This window comes from Tricharina praecox (assembly GCF_024521635.1).
Source record: "Tricharina praecox strain CBS 144465 chromosome Unknown BZA05scaffold_1, whole genome shotgun sequence".
Classification (NCBI taxonomy): Eukaryota; Fungi; Ascomycota; class Pezizomycetes; order Pezizales; family Pyronemataceae; genus Tricharina; species Tricharina praecox.
In genome coordinates this window covers 1,180,455-1,197,935 of record NW_026250403.1, presented here as the reverse complement: position 1 = coordinate 1,197,935, position 17,481 = coordinate 1,180,455, and the positions used below count along the sequence as shown (strand labels likewise).

At 56.9% G+C, this 17,481-nt stretch overlaps 7 protein-coding genes across 7 annotated transcripts; 2 read left to right on the top strand and 5 right to left on the bottom strand.

The window, feature by feature from the left end:
• The first annotated feature begins 1,335 nt into the window (after nucleotides 1–1,335).
• Nucleotides 1,336–5,112, top strand: BZA05DRAFT_10734 (uncharacterized protein). The gene is made up of 2 exons (XM_051478539.1): nucleotides 1,336–2,193; nucleotides 2,517–5,112. The coding sequence occupies exons 1-2, from the start codon at nucleotides 1,555–1,557 to the stop codon at nucleotides 4,893–4,895; spliced, it is 3,018 nt and encodes a 1,005-aa protein (XP_051344287.1). The 5' UTR covers nucleotides 1,336–1,554; the 3' UTR covers nucleotides 4,896–5,112.
• A 111-nt stretch (nucleotides 5,113–5,223) lies between these two features.
• On the bottom strand, nucleotides 5,224–7,466 carry BZA05DRAFT_440313 (dihydroxyacetone kinase; the record flags this gene model as incomplete). Its single annotated transcript, XM_051486590.1, has 6 exons — nucleotides 5,224–5,975; nucleotides 6,072–6,724; nucleotides 6,781–6,990; nucleotides 7,050–7,236; nucleotides 7,290–7,391; nucleotides 7,460–7,466. The coding sequence occupies 6 exons, from the start codon at nucleotides 7,464–7,466 to the stop codon at nucleotides 5,224–5,226; spliced, it is 1,911 nt and encodes a 636-aa protein (XP_051344286.1).
• Nucleotides 7,467–8,525: 1,059 nt separating this feature from the next.
• Nucleotides 8,526–9,212, bottom strand: BZA05DRAFT_440312 (uncharacterized protein; the record flags this gene model as incomplete). The annotated part of the gene is made up of 1 exon (XM_051486589.1): nucleotides 8,526–9,212. One exon carries the CDS (start codon nucleotides 9,210–9,212, stop codon nucleotides 8,526–8,528), a length of 687 nt encoding a protein of 228 aa, XP_051344285.1.
• Nucleotides 9,213–10,135: 923 nt separating this feature from the next.
• BZA05DRAFT_330090 (acyl-CoA dehydrogenase/oxidase) lies at nucleotides 10,136–11,462 on the top strand (the record flags this gene model as incomplete). The annotated part of the gene is made up of 2 exons (XM_051480516.1): nucleotides 10,136–10,290; nucleotides 10,346–11,462. Coding segments are annotated over 2 exons (1,272 nt in total), but the record flags the coding sequence as incomplete, so codon positions are not given.
• A 1,000-nt stretch (nucleotides 11,463–12,462) lies between these two features.
• Nucleotides 12,463–13,596, bottom strand: BZA05DRAFT_329990 (chaperonin 10-like protein; the record flags this gene model as incomplete). The annotated part of the gene is made up of 2 exons (XM_051480513.1): nucleotides 12,463–13,238; nucleotides 13,311–13,596. 2 exons carry the CDS (start codon nucleotides 13,594–13,596, stop codon nucleotides 12,463–12,465), a joined length of 1,062 nt encoding a protein of 353 aa, XP_051344283.1.
• A 758-nt stretch (nucleotides 13,597–14,354) lies between these two features.
• Nucleotides 14,355–15,113, bottom strand: BZA05DRAFT_329530 (uncharacterized protein; the record flags this gene model as incomplete). Its single annotated transcript, XM_051480495.1, has 2 exons — nucleotides 14,355–14,928; nucleotides 14,986–15,113. The coding sequence occupies 2 exons, from the start codon at nucleotides 15,111–15,113 to the stop codon at nucleotides 14,355–14,357; spliced, it is 702 nt and encodes a 233-aa protein (XP_051344282.1).
• Nucleotides 15,114–15,767: 654 nt separating this feature from the next.
• Nucleotides 15,768–17,152, bottom strand: BZA05DRAFT_382123 (NAD-P-binding protein). Its single transcript, XM_051482076.1, has 2 exons — nucleotides 17,130–17,152; nucleotides 15,768–17,076 (listed from the first exon to the last, which is right to left on the bottom strand). The coding sequence occupies exon 2, from the start codon at nucleotides 16,936–16,938 to the stop codon at nucleotides 15,940–15,942; it is 999 nt and encodes a 332-aa protein (XP_051344281.1). The 5' UTR covers nucleotides 16,939–17,076; nucleotides 17,130–17,152; the 3' UTR covers nucleotides 15,768–15,939.
• Nucleotides 17,153–17,481: the final 329 nt, after the last annotated feature.

Below are 17,481 nucleotides of genomic sequence, written 5' to 3'. Positions count from 1 at the left end.
GTACGTGCCTACCCGCTCGCGGAGCTGCTCGGGCGTGCGTGTGGTCGGCGAGGGCGCCGCGGTGCTGGGGGATGCGGGGTGCAGCCCGCTGGTGGCGTCATGCACGGCCGTGTGGATGGCTATGGTGGTGTCGGCGATGGCGGTGTGGATGGCGCCGGTGGTGTCGGCGACGGCGGAGTGCACCGCGGTGGCAGTGCTGCTGATCGCCGCCTTGATGCTGCTGCTGCTGGGGACGGTGTTATGGATGATCGCGGCGGCGTCCTGGATCGCTGTGGTGACTGTGGCAGTAAGGTTTGTGAGCTGGTCCATAGCGGCTGTGGTGATGTGATGTGATGTAATGTGTGGTTTTGGATGGAAGTGGTTATCTGTTGGGTATTGCAGTGTATAGTTCTATGTACTTGCTGGAAGTTGGGGGTTGTGGGGAAGGTGGTGGGGGAGAGGGTGAATATAAGCACAGGGCCCATGGCCCTCCTGCTCCTCCTCCTCTCACATTCAAGGCCATGGCGATTCTAAACTAGCTGGTATTTCAAGTGGGACTCATCGTTTATATATCATTCGGCGCTGGGTACTAGTCACCTGCTCGAGTCTTGATTTTCAGTGACTCATCCGAACCCCCAGGCTGACTCCAGCCTCGATTCCAGGTTCTTTTTCCGGCTATCGAATTCCTCGTCATCCAATCAATATTATCTCTGCTGGAGATGATGCTAGTATTCAGAATAGTACTCATCCATCGCCTTCCACATATAGGCCTTCACGTGCCGTCACTCGGTAGATCGACGAATTACAACCCACAAAAGCGTGAGATGTCGGTCCAAGCTCTCAACGTCTACATACACGAAGTCCAAAGTACCCTCCGTTCAATATGTGTGTAGATCCACATGTGAAAGCAAAGATCCACACATAGAAGCAAAGATCCACCACGTACGGTATCGCCCAAGCTGAAACGTCGGGGCCGGCGTAAACTCGAGATCGAAATATGCGTTGTTGGTGATAGGTACTTAGGTATCATAATCGCCTACTATTGTGACAAACACAAACGAAGCCCCAGCTTCAGAATGCAAGAATATGGAGTACTATTCTGTTGACCATGTACTGGGAAGAAGAGATCAAGAGATGTAAAGAGAACCATTTCTTATGCTGTCCATAACTCGGCAGGGATTGCCATTCGACCAGTGTGGTTCCTGCATGTGTGCGACCCTGTCAACACCACTCTAATCGTTCATCATGACTCGTTGCCTTGACAACAGTTGCTCCCCCCTGTGCTCGCGCTGTCAACAACTAAAGCAAAATAAATCAAGGTATGACGCCCCCACCACCACCACCTAACCTTCACCACTACACACCACATGATTCTGACTTAACTGCGCGCTACAATTACTCGACATACGCGAGTCTCGACATACGCCTCTACTGTAAAATACGCACCATATTAACGCGCCTGGTTCGCGTCAATACTTTACTATCGCAGACAGGGTCAAAGAGCCGTCGCCTTCGAGCTTAACCCGAGCTTAGTCGTGTGCCAACACACCACCACCACCGCTATCCAAAAACACAATGCCGTTCAACTCCTCCCCCGATCCCCTCTCACTATCTTCGGGCCCCTTCATCGCCGAACCCTCGCGCCGCTCCCGGTCACGCTCCCCGTCCAAGCCACTCCGCACGCCGCAACCCCGAAGCACATCCGCCGTACAGGTGCACTCACCCACCAAGATGACGGCCACCACCAACTCGCACCTCTCCCCGTGGCGAATCAAGGTGATGGTCGAAGCCGAGCGCGACGACGGCTCCGGCTCCGACGGCTCCGGCGATGAGCGCGGCAGAATGGCACCACCGAGCTTCACGCTGGGCTTTGCCGGCGAGGGCATGGACGTCGAGGTGGTGCCGAGCCCGCGCCAGAGAAAGAGTCGCGATCGCTCGGTGGGTGTAATTACGCGGACGCGCACCACAAAAGTGCCGGTCAAGGGGCTGGATTCGTCCCCTAGTGAGACGATGAAACCGAAGGGGAGGCGTGCGACACCTACGGCTCCGCGACGGTTGACTCCCGTGGTGAAATCGACGGCTGGAACATCCCCGAGAAAGGCGGCGGTCACACCGAAACCGGCCACTACCCCTAGATGGAAGAGGGCGTCACTGGTGAAGGCGAAAGCGACAGCTGCGGAGGTGGATGAGGAGGACGATGGGGAGAAACATGAGGTAAGACCTTTCTTGCTTTTTGTCTTGCGCAGAGGACGGCTGGACGGCTGGACGGGTGTCTCATAATCCCGATGACCACATCTTGCGACTCGGCAGTTACCGTATGTCTGCTTGTATCACCGCTTTCAGCTGGGTATGATCAAGTTGGATCTTGGAACATTCCTGCCCCTTGCATCCTTGATTCATGATACCGAGGCGACCCACTCAGCAGCCACGAACTGCGTACCATGGAGCTGGATGCATCCAAGGGCTGGCTACCGGTGTACATGGAAGAACTGCATTTGCACTGCCGTATATTATTCAAGCTGACATCTCTATCCAAGGCTTCATCACTATCAGCGGACACCACCGCCGTGAAAACATCCGCCTCCAAATCCCCCGGCAAGCGGCGCAAGTCGAGGACCCCACGAACTTCCCTGGTTCCCACCCTTGCGTCAACACGCTCCCGTAGATCTTCTCTTGCACCCGTATCCTACATCGAGGCCCCGGCATCCACACCCAGGAGAAGCACCAGGTCAGCCTCGGCGATGTCGAATGGCGAGAGGCACGCTCTGTCCGGAAGGGATCCGAACTCGGTGGCATCCCCGTCGCCCGCGAAATCGAATACCCCTGTGGCGTCGGTGCAAGGCAGTAGGATTTCTAGACGTGGCGAAAGTGTTGCATCGGCCGGTTCGAATCGGCCCATTGGAGATAACATTGCCAACCCGGCTGGGGAGAGTTTTCTCGTCAGTGAGGGGGGTTCAATGGCCCTACCAGAGGATCGGTCCGGATTCCTAGATGATGGTACGGACTTGACAGCGCAGTTTGGGACCGTGGAGGAACAGGATGGGGATGTGGACATGTCCGAAGAAGAGGCGCTGGCAGATTTGTCTACGGCTTCAGTGTGGCAGTCGGGAAATACACCGGAGGCCGATCTCGATATGACGTATATCTCTACCGCAACTTTACATACATCCAAAACACTACAGGAGGGCACTGGTTTGCACGACGGCGCAGATGAGGAGGAGGGGGGTGAAGAGGAAGAGGAAGATGTGGATATGGACGAAGTATCTTCATTACGTTCAGACGAGCTACTCCAACCCATCGAAGCCGATTTTTCTTATATCTCGACTGGAAGATCATTTACTCCTCAGGCTGAGCATCGGTCGTCGAATAGGGCAGCGAGCCCGCTGTTCGAAGACGATCCTGTTACCCAGGAGTCATTCTACGGGCTGCCGGATTCCTCAACATCCAGAGACAAGGGCAAGGGCAAGCAAAAGCAGGGGGATGAGACTACGACGCAGAAGGAGAGTTTCTACCCGTCATCACCGCCACTCAGAGTCGTTATACCTTCTCCGCAGAAGGCGCAGAGCATCGTCACCCCAGCGCAGGGCAATAAGCGCGAGCACGAAGACGACATTCCCGATGCCCCCGCCTCCAAACGTCGTACTAACCGTGAAACACCCAATCTCACTCTCGTCCGTGAAGCGAGCGAGATCATGAGCGACGCACTAGAGGTTGAGGAGTCCATGCAGATGATCGAAGAAGAGTTCGGCAACGACTTCGATGGTCCGCCGACACCCGAAAGCCAGGAAGAGGAAGATAAGACCAACGAGATGCAAGACGATTCCCGACCCTACCCTACTCTTCCTCAGAGCTATGTGGAGCCGGGACAGGAGGAGATTTCATACCCGACGGTTGACACTACGGTTGACACTACGGGTATTCCAAGTCCGACGTCGAGTCTTCCACAGGTGTCACCCCCAGCACCGACAGGTTACCTCGCGCGTATCTTCTCCCCGTTCAAGTGGACTCCCAGCAAACCCGTGATTCCCGCCCCTGTTCATGCTCCTTCATCGGCACAGACCTCCTCTGGGCTCCCCCGCACCCCCGGCGGCCGCTCCGTCCACTTCGAGGACGAAACCAGCATCGACGCACGGCAGCGGGCGGCCGACCGCACAGCACTAGTCGAATCCGAAGCGACTGGCAAGAACGCAACGGAAGTCGGCAGCAGCACTTCGCAGTTGGTAGGCGACGCCACCAAAGCGCTGCTGGAGGAGTGGGACCGCCAGCGCTCCGATGTCCGTCGCCAGGCTGAAGTGGTCGGCGCAATCACAATAGACGATGAGACCGAGTCCGCACTCAATGAACGCTCGGCGCGCGAGACCTCGCCGCCTCCTGCCACACTGAAGTTTAAGAAGCCCGCGACTGTTGCGTCGTCCAGTCGCACTTCCACTTCTACTGCTACAGCAGCCGGCACCACACCCCGAATGCTTGAGAAGCAAGCCGCCACTGCCACTGCATCATCCAGTCGCCCCTCCCCCCCTCCCCCCCAAGCGCGAGAGGAAACCCTGATCGACTCGCTCCTCGACGAGATAACGACGGTTTCCACCGCGCCCTCGGGGCTGGTATGGTCAAAGGCGGAGTACCGTCACCTGGACCTGGTGCTTTCCTCATCCTCGACCTCCCCGTCGCAGGCCACAAAGTGCTATAAAGTCCTGCTCGACCGGCCGGAGCGGATACTGGCCAAGGAGGTGGTGTCGTCCCTGGCTCTGGACGAGAAGGGATTCCTCGTCCTGAGCAGGAAGGAGAGTGCCGCTGTTGATAGGTTTATGAAGCGCGAGAGGACGAAGGGGAAGGAGTGGTCGCTCGTCGAGGTGGTCAGACGGACGGCTGGGATCAAGATTGCCGGGAGGAGGAGGGAGTTGGTTGCGAAGAAGTGATGGGGGATGAGGTTGTATTACTATCGATCGGGCGGTGGTTTTTGTTTAGTATGTACTGTACTGTAGGATGGATGGATGGGGGAAGGGGGGTTCTTTGTTGCGTGCGATTGGTGTTGTACTTTTAGCTAGCTATGGGCGATGCTCACTGCTTTCCTTTGCCCAACTAATGTCACGATAACGATTTCCAATGAGTTTTATGTAGGGTTCAATAAGACTTTGATTCATTAAAACGGGTATAGAATAGTTGGACGAAATCAGCAATGCCCTAATCACCCTCTCCACCTCTCCATTCTTCGTCCCCCACCTTCCCCACCCTCCCCACAAAAAATCATTCATCCGACTCACCACCGCGCTCCTCCTTCTCCACGCCCTCCAAAATCCCTCTAATCACAGCCACCACCCCCAACGCACCCGGATCGGGCACGCCCTCGCCCTCAAACGCCACAGCATTGACGTAACTAGCCCGTCCCAGCTTTGCCTTCATCTTACGGGTCGCTTCATATCCCTTCTCTGCGGCCTCGAGTCCGCGTCTCAGGGCCTCCTTCGCGCCCTCATCGTGGTGCGCCTGGATCGCCTCCACGAACGGGATCAGCGCGTCCATCAGCGTGCGATCGCCGACGCGGGCGGGGGTATATTTCATCAGCGTGTCCAGCGCGTGCCTGCTCGCGGTGGCGATGGCCGCAAAGCTGACCGTGGCTGAGGTTATGGCGTTTATGGCGGGCATGCTGGTGGCGATGGGCGAGGTGGGCGGCGAGGAGAGGTCTTCGTCCGCGGCTTGCGCTTGGTTCGCGGCTTGTGCTTGCAGCTTGAGCCCGGTTGCGAAGGCCGAGAAGAAAATCCCGTAGAGCGCACCCGAGGTGCCGCCCATGGACGTCTCGATCGTCGTGGCGATTTGGAGCGCGCATTCGACTAGGTTGAAGGTGTTGATCAGTGCGGTTAGGAGGGACTCGGCGCCGGCGAAGAGGGTCGTGCCGCAGTCTCCGTCGCCGACGAGCGTGTCGAAGTGGGTCATCGATGGCTCGGCGGAGCTGACTTGGGAGTGGATGGAGGCAAGGATCCGGAACGTTAGGGTTGGGTCCGCTGTGGGGGTGTTAGCGGCCCGATTTGGATATGTGGGGTAGGTAGGGCTGCATGGGGTGGGGTGAGGTGGGGGTGGGGGAGGGCGGGGGTGGGTACATGTTATAGTCGGCAGATCTTTCTTTTTGTGTTTCGCCGCTTTGGAGGGAGAAGTGGGTGTTTTGACAACCGTCGGTGGGGCCGTCCAGACTGCGGACTTGATACTCCCATTCCAGCCAACCGCGGAGGTATACGCGTCGAGGAGTTCGAGCACCGTTTGTGGGGTGATGTCCCCCTCCACCGGGAGATTCAACAGCGTAATGCTGAACCCCGGCATATCCAGACTGGTTACATAAGCCCCGGCGAATACTCTCGCCGGAGTGATGCCATAAGTGGAGTTCAGCTGCGAAAGAGTCTCCCCTACGAGAACGTTGAGTTCGAGGTTACTCAGCCCACCCAGATTGTTGACCAGGAGCACAACTTTGTCTTGTGGCTTGCGCAAGAGGTAGGAACGGTCGGTGTCGGTCGTGTCCAGGCAGAGGGATAGCAGTTCTGCGATGAGAACGGGGTGCGGTGGGATAGGATTGATACGCTTGTACCCGGGCTCGTTGTGGATTCCCGTTCCGATCTCAAGGCCAGCGACCTCTTCGACTTCCTTCCCTTCTTTGGCGGCTTCACGCCCGGGGATAGTGCAGTGTCCCAGACTCGCGCCCGCCGTCGCAAGATTGTTGGCGACATGCAGCGCCAACTCGGTGACGTTTTTGAGATCCCGTCTGTATCCACAATTAGCATCACTACCACCACCGCCCCAGTCACATGTGAAGTGTACCCCTTCTCTGCCGCCGCCCCCGCAACTTTATGCACTAACACCGTCCCGGCAAGTCCACGTCTCCCCACCAGACTCCCCTTCTCCCTCCCCACCGCCACATCATCCCCGACGGTAACAGTCTCAATCTTCCTCCCCTGGGCCCTCGCCCTCTCCACAGCCAACGCAAAATTAAGCCTGTCACCAGTATAGTTCTTCACGATGACCAGCGTCCTAACACCCGCCACACGTCAGCGCCCGGATCCATCGTTGAGGGGAGAGCAGGGACAAACCCTTTGTCGGAAGCCACCGCCTCCAACCCCGTCGTTATCTGCCGTGCGTTCGGCGACGCAAAGACCTCGCCGCAGACGGCGGCGTCGAGCATTCCCTCACCTACATATCCTGCGTGCGCGGGCTCGTGGCCGCTACCGCCACCGGAGAGAAGGGTGACTTTTTGGACGGTGGGCGGGCGGTAGATAACTGCGTGTATTGTGTCAGCGCGGGGAATTGCGGGAGGGATGCGGAGGGGGGACTTTTGTCGGATTCGGAGATGACGAGCCCCGGGTGGCAGGCTGCCACGCCGCACAGCGAGGCGATGATGAGCGCGCTGGCGTCGGAGGAGATGAAGTGCTTTTCTGTGAAAGACGCGTTAGCGAGCTTTCTTCCACAGCTGTGAGCTCTGGGAGACGGGCGGGGGGATTACTCGACATGATGGAGTTCGAATGACACGTTCGCGTCCAACGGAGAGATAGAGAGCAAGAAAGGAGAGACGGACGCACGCGTATATATAAATCAGATAGGACCTGTGTGGGCCGATTCTTCTCCCGGATTGGGGTACCAAGTTACTACCAAACGTTTTCGAGAGCTCATCTCTCCGCTCATCGCATTTGTTGCTTGGTCTGGCTTGACGGCTAGTTATGATTTAGCGAGAGTGGGGCACTCCCTGTCCTGTCCTGTCCGTCTCTCGCTTGGGTGTGTGGTCCGGGTGGAGACAGCGACCTTCCTGTCCGGGGTGGCGTGAGTGATGGCTCATGTATGACTGTAGGTATTCCGTCTGTGGCGGTGTTTACCGATTGGTTGAGATTCACGGCTATTTCCTTTGAGACATAACGGAAGCTGAAGCCAACATTCAGGTTGAATTGCTCCAAGTTGCAAGTTGGACTGGCGACAGCTCTCAATATAAATACCCACGCCATTTGTTTGCTTAAGATTGCCGTCTTCTCATCCACCACCCGCGAGAACCCACTACTGCCGGAAATAACCATGCTGTCGATACAGACTACCTGCTCTTGTAAGAGTCCTATCCCGAGTCCTGACCCCTTGCGCCCCTGCTTTTTGTTGAACCGTCGGTGCGTATTGTCCACGTGCCCGGATAGACATCCAATACATTTTGAATGTGCGCTTAGGACCGGGAACTCAAGGGTTGTTATCATGCAGGGGAGTCGCCATAAGTTCTTGTTGCCATGTGGATGTCACGTAAGTCTGTTCAAGTGGATTTTGTTTGGGATCAGGGTGCGTGTGTCGAAGGTACGAGAGAACGAGTGAGAGAGGAAGTTCGAATGGCCGATTGACATACGTATAGGAATCTAGGTACTGGAGAAAGCGGAGCTTTCCCTGAGATGGCTGAGCGCCCTGAATTGATTCTATAGCTATCTAATCAGGCAAGTAGCAAGCATTATTGCACTTAACACTTCCCATTCCCGAAACACGTGAGAAAATCCATGAAGTTTCCACTTCTGGTCAAAGTACCTAGATCGATGCTCCAACCATTACCGAAACCCACGCATCGCCAATCTTGAAGACGCCTCCTCCGCCAACAGCGAAAAGATCTTGTGGCTCTTGGCAAGATAGAACGCACCTCTCCAGGTGAAATATTCATCCGGAATGTCAAAGTCCCTGCTCCTGGCGATGATCAACACGACACAACGATCATTACCAGACTCGACCGCCCTCTCCAGCATTGTGCGGCCACAGACCTTTCCATCCTCCCTCTTTGGCGGCATCTTGAACGCTTCCTCGCCCGCAATATCCAAGAGGCGCCGCAGAGTGTTCGGGTACCCCATCTGGGCGGCCCACTCGGCGGCCGAGATGTAACGACCCCGACGCTCCTCGAACTCGGTTTCGGACAGACACTTCCAGAAGGCGTCCTGGAAGTGGTGGTAGAACTTCCTGCTCACCACGGACAGCGAGGCGAGGTCCGTAAAGGAATCGAGGTGGTCGGCGATGCACAGGTGCAAATCGAGGGGGATGTTCTCGAACGTCGTACGGGGAGGAGGGGGTGGGACGGGGTGGGCGGGATTGCTTGCGATCGTTATGCCAGTCTTCTTGTGGGCCTTCTCCAACTGAGCTGCACGAGTGCGAGCGCGGGTTAGAGGCCCTCTGCTGATGCCGGTGCTGCTGTCGTAGGGCTTCGACACCGAGGCCTTCTTCGACTTCTTGGGTTTAGCTTTCGGCATGTTGCCTGTCGCTGGTGTCGTTAGGTAAGATTTCCCGACTACTGGGTGGAAGGGGGGCGGGGTGGGAGACGAACTCGAGGGTGGGTTAGGTGAGATGTTGTGCTTCAACACGGGGGTTGGGGCTAGGAGATATTATGGTGAAGTAGAATACTGTGACAGCTGCGGAGACGAGAGTTGTCCAGAGCTTTGGGCTAAAGGTACATCCAATGTCCATAAATGTTAGTCAGTTCAAACTGTAATAGGCGTCCCAATTTCTATTTTCTATTTGCATTTTCTAGTTTTATTGTTTCATGATTAAGCATCTGTACAAAAGAGGCATTTTTTAGAATAGGAAAAGAAACTGAATGTTACTTTTGACTAGAGTAGAATCTGGACCGAGTGATACACTGTGATGTCTAGCCACGAATTTTTGTTTAATCATCATTGTGTTCGACCTTTAAATTGGATCATGGCAGTCTCCAGCTACGGCGTGGAGGCGACGGAATCCAAGTCGAATTACCGCTGCAGTGAGAGGCTATGTTTGATTGTCTTCACAAGCACCGCACAAACTCAACAGAGAAGAGAAATATCATCGTCGTCTTTTATGTTCCATACTGTTTCGAGTCTGACGTTGGTCTCACATGCGAACGCGAAGCTCTGCGCTTGACCACTTCAGCTCGTGCCGAGGACCGCGACGCGCATGGGCCGGCCCTCTCGCCTCGCCAACAGCCATCCCCACACTTCGTTTACACTGGACTCTCTCCATCATGGCGGGGGTGCCGTTCAACCGAGTCCCCTTGACCTTGCCTGCACAATCAACTCTACTACATGTACCATGAGCTGGTCACTCAGTTCAAGGCCGCGGGAAGGTGCCATCCGGACCCAGCTAATATAAGTCCTGTTCCCATCCTCTAACCATCGTACGGCCAACGAACGTCGAAGCAATGGCAACACCTACCGATCTGCAGCTCGCTCGGCAGTCCTCCGCCTTAGAGACTGCTTCCATCACTGCCCTCCTCCGTACTCCCCAAGAACGGGCGTTACGCGCAAAGATACTTCCAGTGCTTGCTAAAGACCCTTTATTATCGAAGACTGGCCGGTGTGCACACCATCATGTGCCGACGTAATGTCGAGTAGGGCTGACAGTATTGCAGCCCCTTCAATAACCACGCCGAGAACCTCCTCCTCGCCCTCGCCATATCGAAGCGTCTACTGGAACTACGAAACGAAAACAGTTGGACGTCGGAAGAACTACGGTTCGCGATTTACCTTCACGATGAGCCTTTGCCCATCCAGTTGCATGAGACTGCATTCATCGCAGTGATCGAAGCGCAAGGCACCGACGCTCAGAAGAAATTCTGGGTTCCCCGATGCCACAGCTACGAAGTTCTCGGGTGTTACGCGCAGACTGAGCTCGCGCACGGGAGCAATGTCCAGGGCCTCGAGACCATCGCGAAATATGATCCCGCCACGCAGGAGTTCGAGGTGTTCATGCCCCGGAAGGAGAGTACGAAGTGGTGGGTTGGCGGGATGGGAGTGCTCGCGAACCACGCCCTCGTTCAGGCGATTCTCGAGCTCCCGTCGGGCCGCAAAGGTCCCCACCTCTTCATAGTCCCCATCCGATCGCCGAAAACGCATCTCCCGCTCCCGGGCGTCACGGTCGGCGATATCGGCCCCAAGGCCTACGCTGGCTTCGGATACATGGACAACGGCTACCTCCACCTCACCTCCATCCGTATTCCACGCGAAAATATGCTGCAGCGGTTCGCAAAGGTGGATGTCGATGGTACTTACCACCCTGCAAAGCACGATAAGCTCTCGTATGGGTCTATGGTGGCGTTGCGCGCGGGGATACCCACGGCTATGGGATGGAACCTCGCGCGCGCGGTGACGATCGCTATCCGCTACTGTGTCAATCGCCGTCAATTCGGCGGGGAGCAGGGAAAACAGGTGGAGCTGCAGGTGCTCGATTACGCGTCCACGAAGATGCGGTTATACCCACTACTTGCCCGTGCGTATGCCTACATTTTCGCTGGACGAGAACTACAGACACTCTATCACCGCATGCTCCGCGACCTCGTCGATCGGGAGGACGTCACGCTGCTGCCAGAAGTGCACGCGCTCTCCTCCGCGCTGAAAGTAAAGTCTACCTGGGACTGTGTCCAAGGCTTCGAGGAGAGCAGGAAAGCCATGGGCGGCCACGGCTTCTCGCACATGTCTGGCGGCGGCGCCATTTTCGCCACGAACACGCCGTCGCAGACATACGAGGGCGACAACTACGTGATCTCGCAGCAGATTGCGCGGTCGCTCGTCAAAACGCTGTTCCTTCTGCAGAAGAACCCCGGAGCTGTCGTTCCGGAAAGCTTCTCGTACATCCGCCTCGCTCTCGACAAAAACATTGATACCTCGGCAGGAAACAAACACCTCCGCCTCCTCCACGCCCGCGCAGCTCACCTCCTGGCGGATCTGGCTACCACTGTGGCGAATGATCCCAGCGCTCCGTGGACCGCGCACAGCTGGATGGCCGCCCGTCTTGCGGCTGCTCACGCCGATGTGTTTGTTGTCGCCTCGATGCCGGCGACTCCCGTGACGGAGCTGCACACGCTCAGCACGCTCGTTCTGGCGTTGCCCGAGCTTCTCGAGGCCGGCGTCATTACCACGCCGCAGGAGGCGAAGGATATTCGGAAGGCCCAGGAGGCCGCAGTCGAGAAACTGAGTATTGCTGATGTAGTGGCGCTTACTGATGCGTTTGAGTTCGATGATTGGGAGCTTCCCGGTGTGGTGGCGGCGAGGGATGGTAGGGTTTATGATAGGATGCTCGAAACGGTGAGGAACTATGATGTGAATTTGGGGGAGCATGGCGAGGAGCTTAGAAGGCGGGCTCTGGCAATTACGGACCATGTGAGCGGGGTGAAGTCGAGGCTGTAGGTGCCAGGTGGGGATTCTGGATTGTGGGATCAGTTGCGTCCTGTGTATTGTATTAATCGAATTGTATGTATAGATTGATCCCCCACGTCGTCACTATTCACCACGATATCCGAGTGAAGCTGGGGCTTCTGGATCGTGGGATCAGTTGGGTCTTGTGTATAACTATTGGTTGAACTGTATGTACAGATTACTCTCCCACATTTTTACCATTCACCACGATATCCGAGTGAAGTAATAGTTTTCGTTTTTCGTTCGATGCGGCATCAGACATAAAGTCGAGTAAAATTGCAACTGCCCGAAAACAAACGCCAGCTATGCCCCACATAACAAAACACTCGCACTATTAAACAAGCTCGATAACAAACTTCCCCGTACCGCCCTTCCCGCTTTTCACCTCAGTGCACCCTGCAATAACCCCCTCCAGATCCTCCAGCCTCGCCGTCCTTCCAATCACCGGCCTAAGCTTCCCCTCACCTACCCACCACGCCACCTTCTCCAAATCCTTCGCGTAGATGTCCGGATCCGGAAAGAAAAACTCGTAGGTCCCCACCGCCCAGCGCCTCGCCCTCCACTGATACCACGCATCGACCAGATTGAGCATAACCTTCGCGGCCCAGGGCGTTTCCGGGTACGCCTTCAGCGCCTGCTCACCACTCGGCATAGTGGCCAGACTGATCACGACACCCGTCTCCGGCCTGACCAGCGAGAAATAACTCAACGCATCGCCCATGGTATCAAACACGAAATCGACCGACCCCCGTTCGATCTCCTTATGCACGTCCTGAGTGGTGTAGTCGATGACCTGGTCCACCGTCCCCTCGCCCAGCAGCTCGGGGATCCGCGCGATCTTTTCCGGCGACGCGGTCGTTATCACGTGCCCTGCGTTGAACACCCGCTTCGCGAGCTGCAGCGCGATGTGCCCTGTCCCGCTGAGCGCGCCGGGGATGAACACCGTTTTTCCTGTCAGGTCGCCGGAGGGCTGTAGGGAGGCCGCCCGAGCGAGCGCTTGCAGCGCTGTTGTGGCTACCGTCGGCAGTGCTGCGGCGAGGCTGTGGGAGATCGTTACGGGCTTGCGGCATAGGTGCTTGGACGACGTGACGACGTAGTCTGCGGCTGCGGCTGGAGGGGGGGGAATCAATCCGTCAGCGCCCACCTCTTACGCACGGGGGAAGTAAGTGCGAGCGAGCTCACCTCCTTTAAGCAGCGGCGAGTACACTTCATCGCCGATATTGAAGTCACCTGCGTCATCGCCGCGCTGGACGATCACGCCGCTAACGTCCTGGCCCAGCACGAACGGGAAGCTGACTGTCTCCAGCAGCTTGGTCATTCCCGCGGCCTTCTTGACGTCGATGGGGTTGATCGAGGCCGCGTGCACGCGGATCAGCACGTCTGTCGCCGCGAATATCGATGGCACCGCCAGCGTGGACACTTCCAGCTTGTCCGGCGTCGCGTGGAACGGCACCGTGAGCGCCCGCATTTCGGTGGGGATGTCGGCGGCCATCGTGGGTGTGCGTGAGTGCGTGGGTGCGTGGGTGCGTGTGTGTGTCTGTGTCTGTGGGTGTGGGTGTGTGGTGGTATTTTGCGGGGAAGAGGGGGGGTCGGCGGGAGATGGGTGTGTGCTCGATAGATATACCTCTTCGTGCGTATTCCACCCGGGGCATCCCGCAGACCTCTCCCCCCCGCTCCGCAGATTGCCTGACAACACGGCACTCTACTCCGCCCACTCCGCACGCAATCAATGTTCTGCCGTCACATTGCATGAAATTGCATGAGCACAAGTGCTGTGGTTGGTGAGGCCGCATGCGGCGTGCAGCTGTGCAGTGTGCAGTGAACAATAGTAGTTACATACTCTACATGGTGATGTGCGCGCAATATGTCGGCAATCTGGGGTGATTTCCATACATATGCACACAGATAAGCCTGATAGATAAACAAACAAACGTCCGAACCGGGCATGGTGTGGTAGCGCGAGTGCGTGGCTGTGATGCCGATGATGCCCATGCCTATGGATGGGATGGGCTTTTCGAAGTGGGATGGATAAGAAGTATGTCTCATGCTCATGCTCATGCTGATGCTGGCGCCGCTGATGGTGGGGTTATCACTGATGGTGGTGGGGTTATATATCACGCGAGGTCTTCCGTTCCGTTCGTTGGTTTCAATCCGATGGTATCCCAACAAGTACATACATGCAATTTTCACCGACAACAAAAAGAAAAACCCAAGCTATCCGGCGCTCTAAATATCAACCTCCTCGCCCTCCAGCCACTGTTTCGCCTGCCAGTACAGCTTGTCGTGAGCCTTCCCGGTGACCGAATCCGCCTCGTTCCGGTGGCCAGGCATATCCAGCTTGACCTTGATATTCCCCATTGTAGCCTCCTGACAGTAGGCCAGGTACCTATATCCCTTCGGGAAGCCCTTAAGCTTCTCATCGTCGAGCTTTGGGATCTTCCTCGGGTCGACCGGGATGAGCTTATCCTTCTCGTACCAGTGGCGAACGAAGACGGCGCCCCAGCGGCCCTCGCGCTTCTCGAACAGGAAGCAAAACCTGCAGTCGCTCTCAGCGTCGACCTCGCAGCCGTCCAGCGTGAACCGCTGCGTAATCGTCGCCTTCATCTTCGTCACGGCCCGAGAGCCCTGGATGTCCGTCGTCGTCCCGTGGATCCGGTGCATGATGAATGCGCCACGGTCCATCCCGCCCTGCGACGCCGCGATGAAGTCCGCGATAGGTGTCCGCCCGGTCCACGTCGTGTACACGAATGCGTCTGGGTAGTGGAAGATTGACTTGAAGTTCTCCCATTCGCAGGCGTCGCTGCGGGACGTTAGTTGGTTGCCGTTACCGAGAGTGGATGCGAGACGGGTTACTTACCGGTAGCACGGCCAGCCCTCGGCCAGCTCGCGGATCTTATACCGCTCCAGCGCTAAGTCGTCGGGTCCGTTGTTGCGGATCGCATTATCGGGGCGGGAGCCGGCGGGGAGGGAGTGCAAATCAGGCATGATGATGAATGATGAAGCTGAAGAATTGTTTCTGCGGTAGGAATGTCAGAGGACGTTGATGATGCCTTCTATTTACAGCAGGCCATCACCCTTCGTTTTGTATCGTCACGAAATTCGTGATCGTTGTGTCCACCACTTCCTCGGTACGGCGCGCCGGGAAAACAATTTGCCAGCGGCAGGGAGGTCTTAGCCGACGTCCGACGACCCCACCGTTACAGCCCCGCAGACGATCATCGAAGCCACACGTTCACTGCGCGTTTGGGTTACGTTCGGCGCGGCTCGGTGTCTGTTGACAGTTGGATACTACAAAGCTCGCTCTTCCGGGTCTTTGTTTACCCATTCAGCAAGGCAGACAGGAAGACCACTGGTTTGCAATTGCCGCCGCCTCGGTTTCGACGGTGCGAGGAGTCCGCGTACGTGGCCGCCGGCTCGGGTGGTGGGGATTGCGGCGACAAAAGCCTCCGTTGCAAGGCGGGGTGAAAATGTGGTTCGATACTGGGTCACAGCGGGACTGGGACTTGGGTTTGGACACGGCGGATATACCAAGTCTAGCGGGATCTGTGTGGGGGTTGGTACTCATGACTTTGTGGGGGATGAACAATGTGTCCCGAGTATTATGCTCAGCGTCAGATATCTCTGCTGGTTGTGGATCAAGACAGGAGTCGCGTTTCACAGCTACGATCAAATAACTACAGCCTCATGTCGCCCAAGTTTATGCGGTCGGACAAGACGTTTGAGTAACCAGCAGTTCAATATTTATAGAAGACAGCCCTGAAATGATACATATAAACAAAGAAACCATCGCATAACGCCCGTCCACCCTCCTCTAGTGTGTCCACCTAGTCTCCAACTCCGCCTGCACGACCTTCTGTGCCCTCTCCAGCCTGAAGTCCTCGAGCGGGCTCTCCTTCCACAGGATCTGCTGCGCAATGCCCTGGTGCACCATCGCCTCGGTACCACCAACCAACTTCCACCCTGCCTCCTCCGCTAGCCTGTACAGCGCCGTGACTGGCTTGGGGTGGTAGCACATCTCGAGCATCGCGCCCTTTTCGGGCCTACCCAAGAACTCCTCCGCGATAGCGCGGCACACCAGCTCTCCCTCAGCCTTTGGCGGGTAGTCGGGAATAGTCCCGACGATGCACCCGGGGGTCTCGAGCGCCTTCGCCTCCTCCACACTGCCGATCCACAGCAGCTCGCCCATGAACCCCGCGGCCTTGAACGCGGCAATGACCTCGTCGACCTCCGAGCGCACGCGGTTGATGAGGTAGACCTTTGACGCGCCGAGCCACTTCCAGACGGCATAGACAGAGGATCTGCAGGCGCCGCCGCCACCAATGACGAGCGCGGGCTTCCCGCGGCTCATCTCGAGGACCCCCGGAATGTTTTGCAGGAACGCCTCGCGCACGCCGATGCAGTCCGTGTTCGTGCCGATGTACCGCTTGTTCCCCGCCGCGTCCAGCCGGATGAACACCGTGTTGATCGAGCCGATGATTCGCCCCTCTTCCGTCAGGTGGTCGACGTGGCTCATGAAGTTGATCTTGTGCGGCATCGTCACTGCGCTGCCGATGCAGTTGTCGGCTTTGAGGAGCTGCAGGAATGCCGCGTCGTCGAGTGACTCGAAGAGACTGTAGTTCCATGGCACCCCGTGCTCCTCGAAGAGTGTGTTGTGCAGAAGCGGCGCCATCGAGTGCGAGATCGGGTTGCCGAAGAGGTAGGTCTTCAAAGGTTTGGTCAGGACGCCGAGCGGGAGCATCGATGTGCCGTGCTCGTACGAGCTGGTGAGGATGTCATCGCCGCCAACGGTGTTCGTGGTGCTCGGGGCCATTGTGTTCGTTCGTTCGTTCGATGCTTTTTTTTGTCCGAAGTGTGGAAGGGAATGCGTGCGTAAGTGCTTGGTATTTGGTATGTGTATGAGTACTGCGGTTCGTATAGGAAGTAGTTCGATCAGAAAAGGCCGAGAACGCTACTAGTTATCAGACTCAGGGTATTTGAAGGGCTTCTTCGTCAGCACCTCACCTAAGTGTCGCGATGATGTTTCTCCGTCAAAACCCCGGTGTAACCTCGCAGAATCTCGCAGAGGCTCCCACCTCAGTGGTGGATCCCACGCTGGCTGCGAAAAATATTATCCGAGTTTGGCGTGTGCGTAATGCGGGGTAGAGTGTGTAGATGGAGACAGTGAGACGCTAGGGATAATCGATACCACCACCCACTACCCATCACCCCGCCACGCCACGCCCGGCAGGCCAATCCGAGCGCGAGAACACACTCCGTCAATGAAATCCTACCCACGGCTATCCAAGTGGCAAGGAGCGTGAAGGATTAACTTTGTTCCCGGCGCCGCCGATCGCCGGTCGTACAAACGGAAGCT

Bases quoted from the DNA above. Each gene is read 5' to 3' on its own strand.
- BZA05DRAFT_382123 (XM_051482076.1), bottom strand. From the start codon at position 16,938: ATGGCCCCGAGCACCACGAACACCGTTGGCGGCGATGACATCCTCACC.
- BZA05DRAFT_10734 (XM_051478539.1), top strand. From the start codon at position 1,555: ATGCCGTTCAACTCCTCCCCCGATCCCCTCTCACTATCTTCGGGCCCC. The intron at 2,194-2,516 runs GTAAGACCTTTC...TCTCTATCCAAG, and splicing joins ACGATGGGGAGAAACATGAG to GCTTCATCACTATCAGCGGA.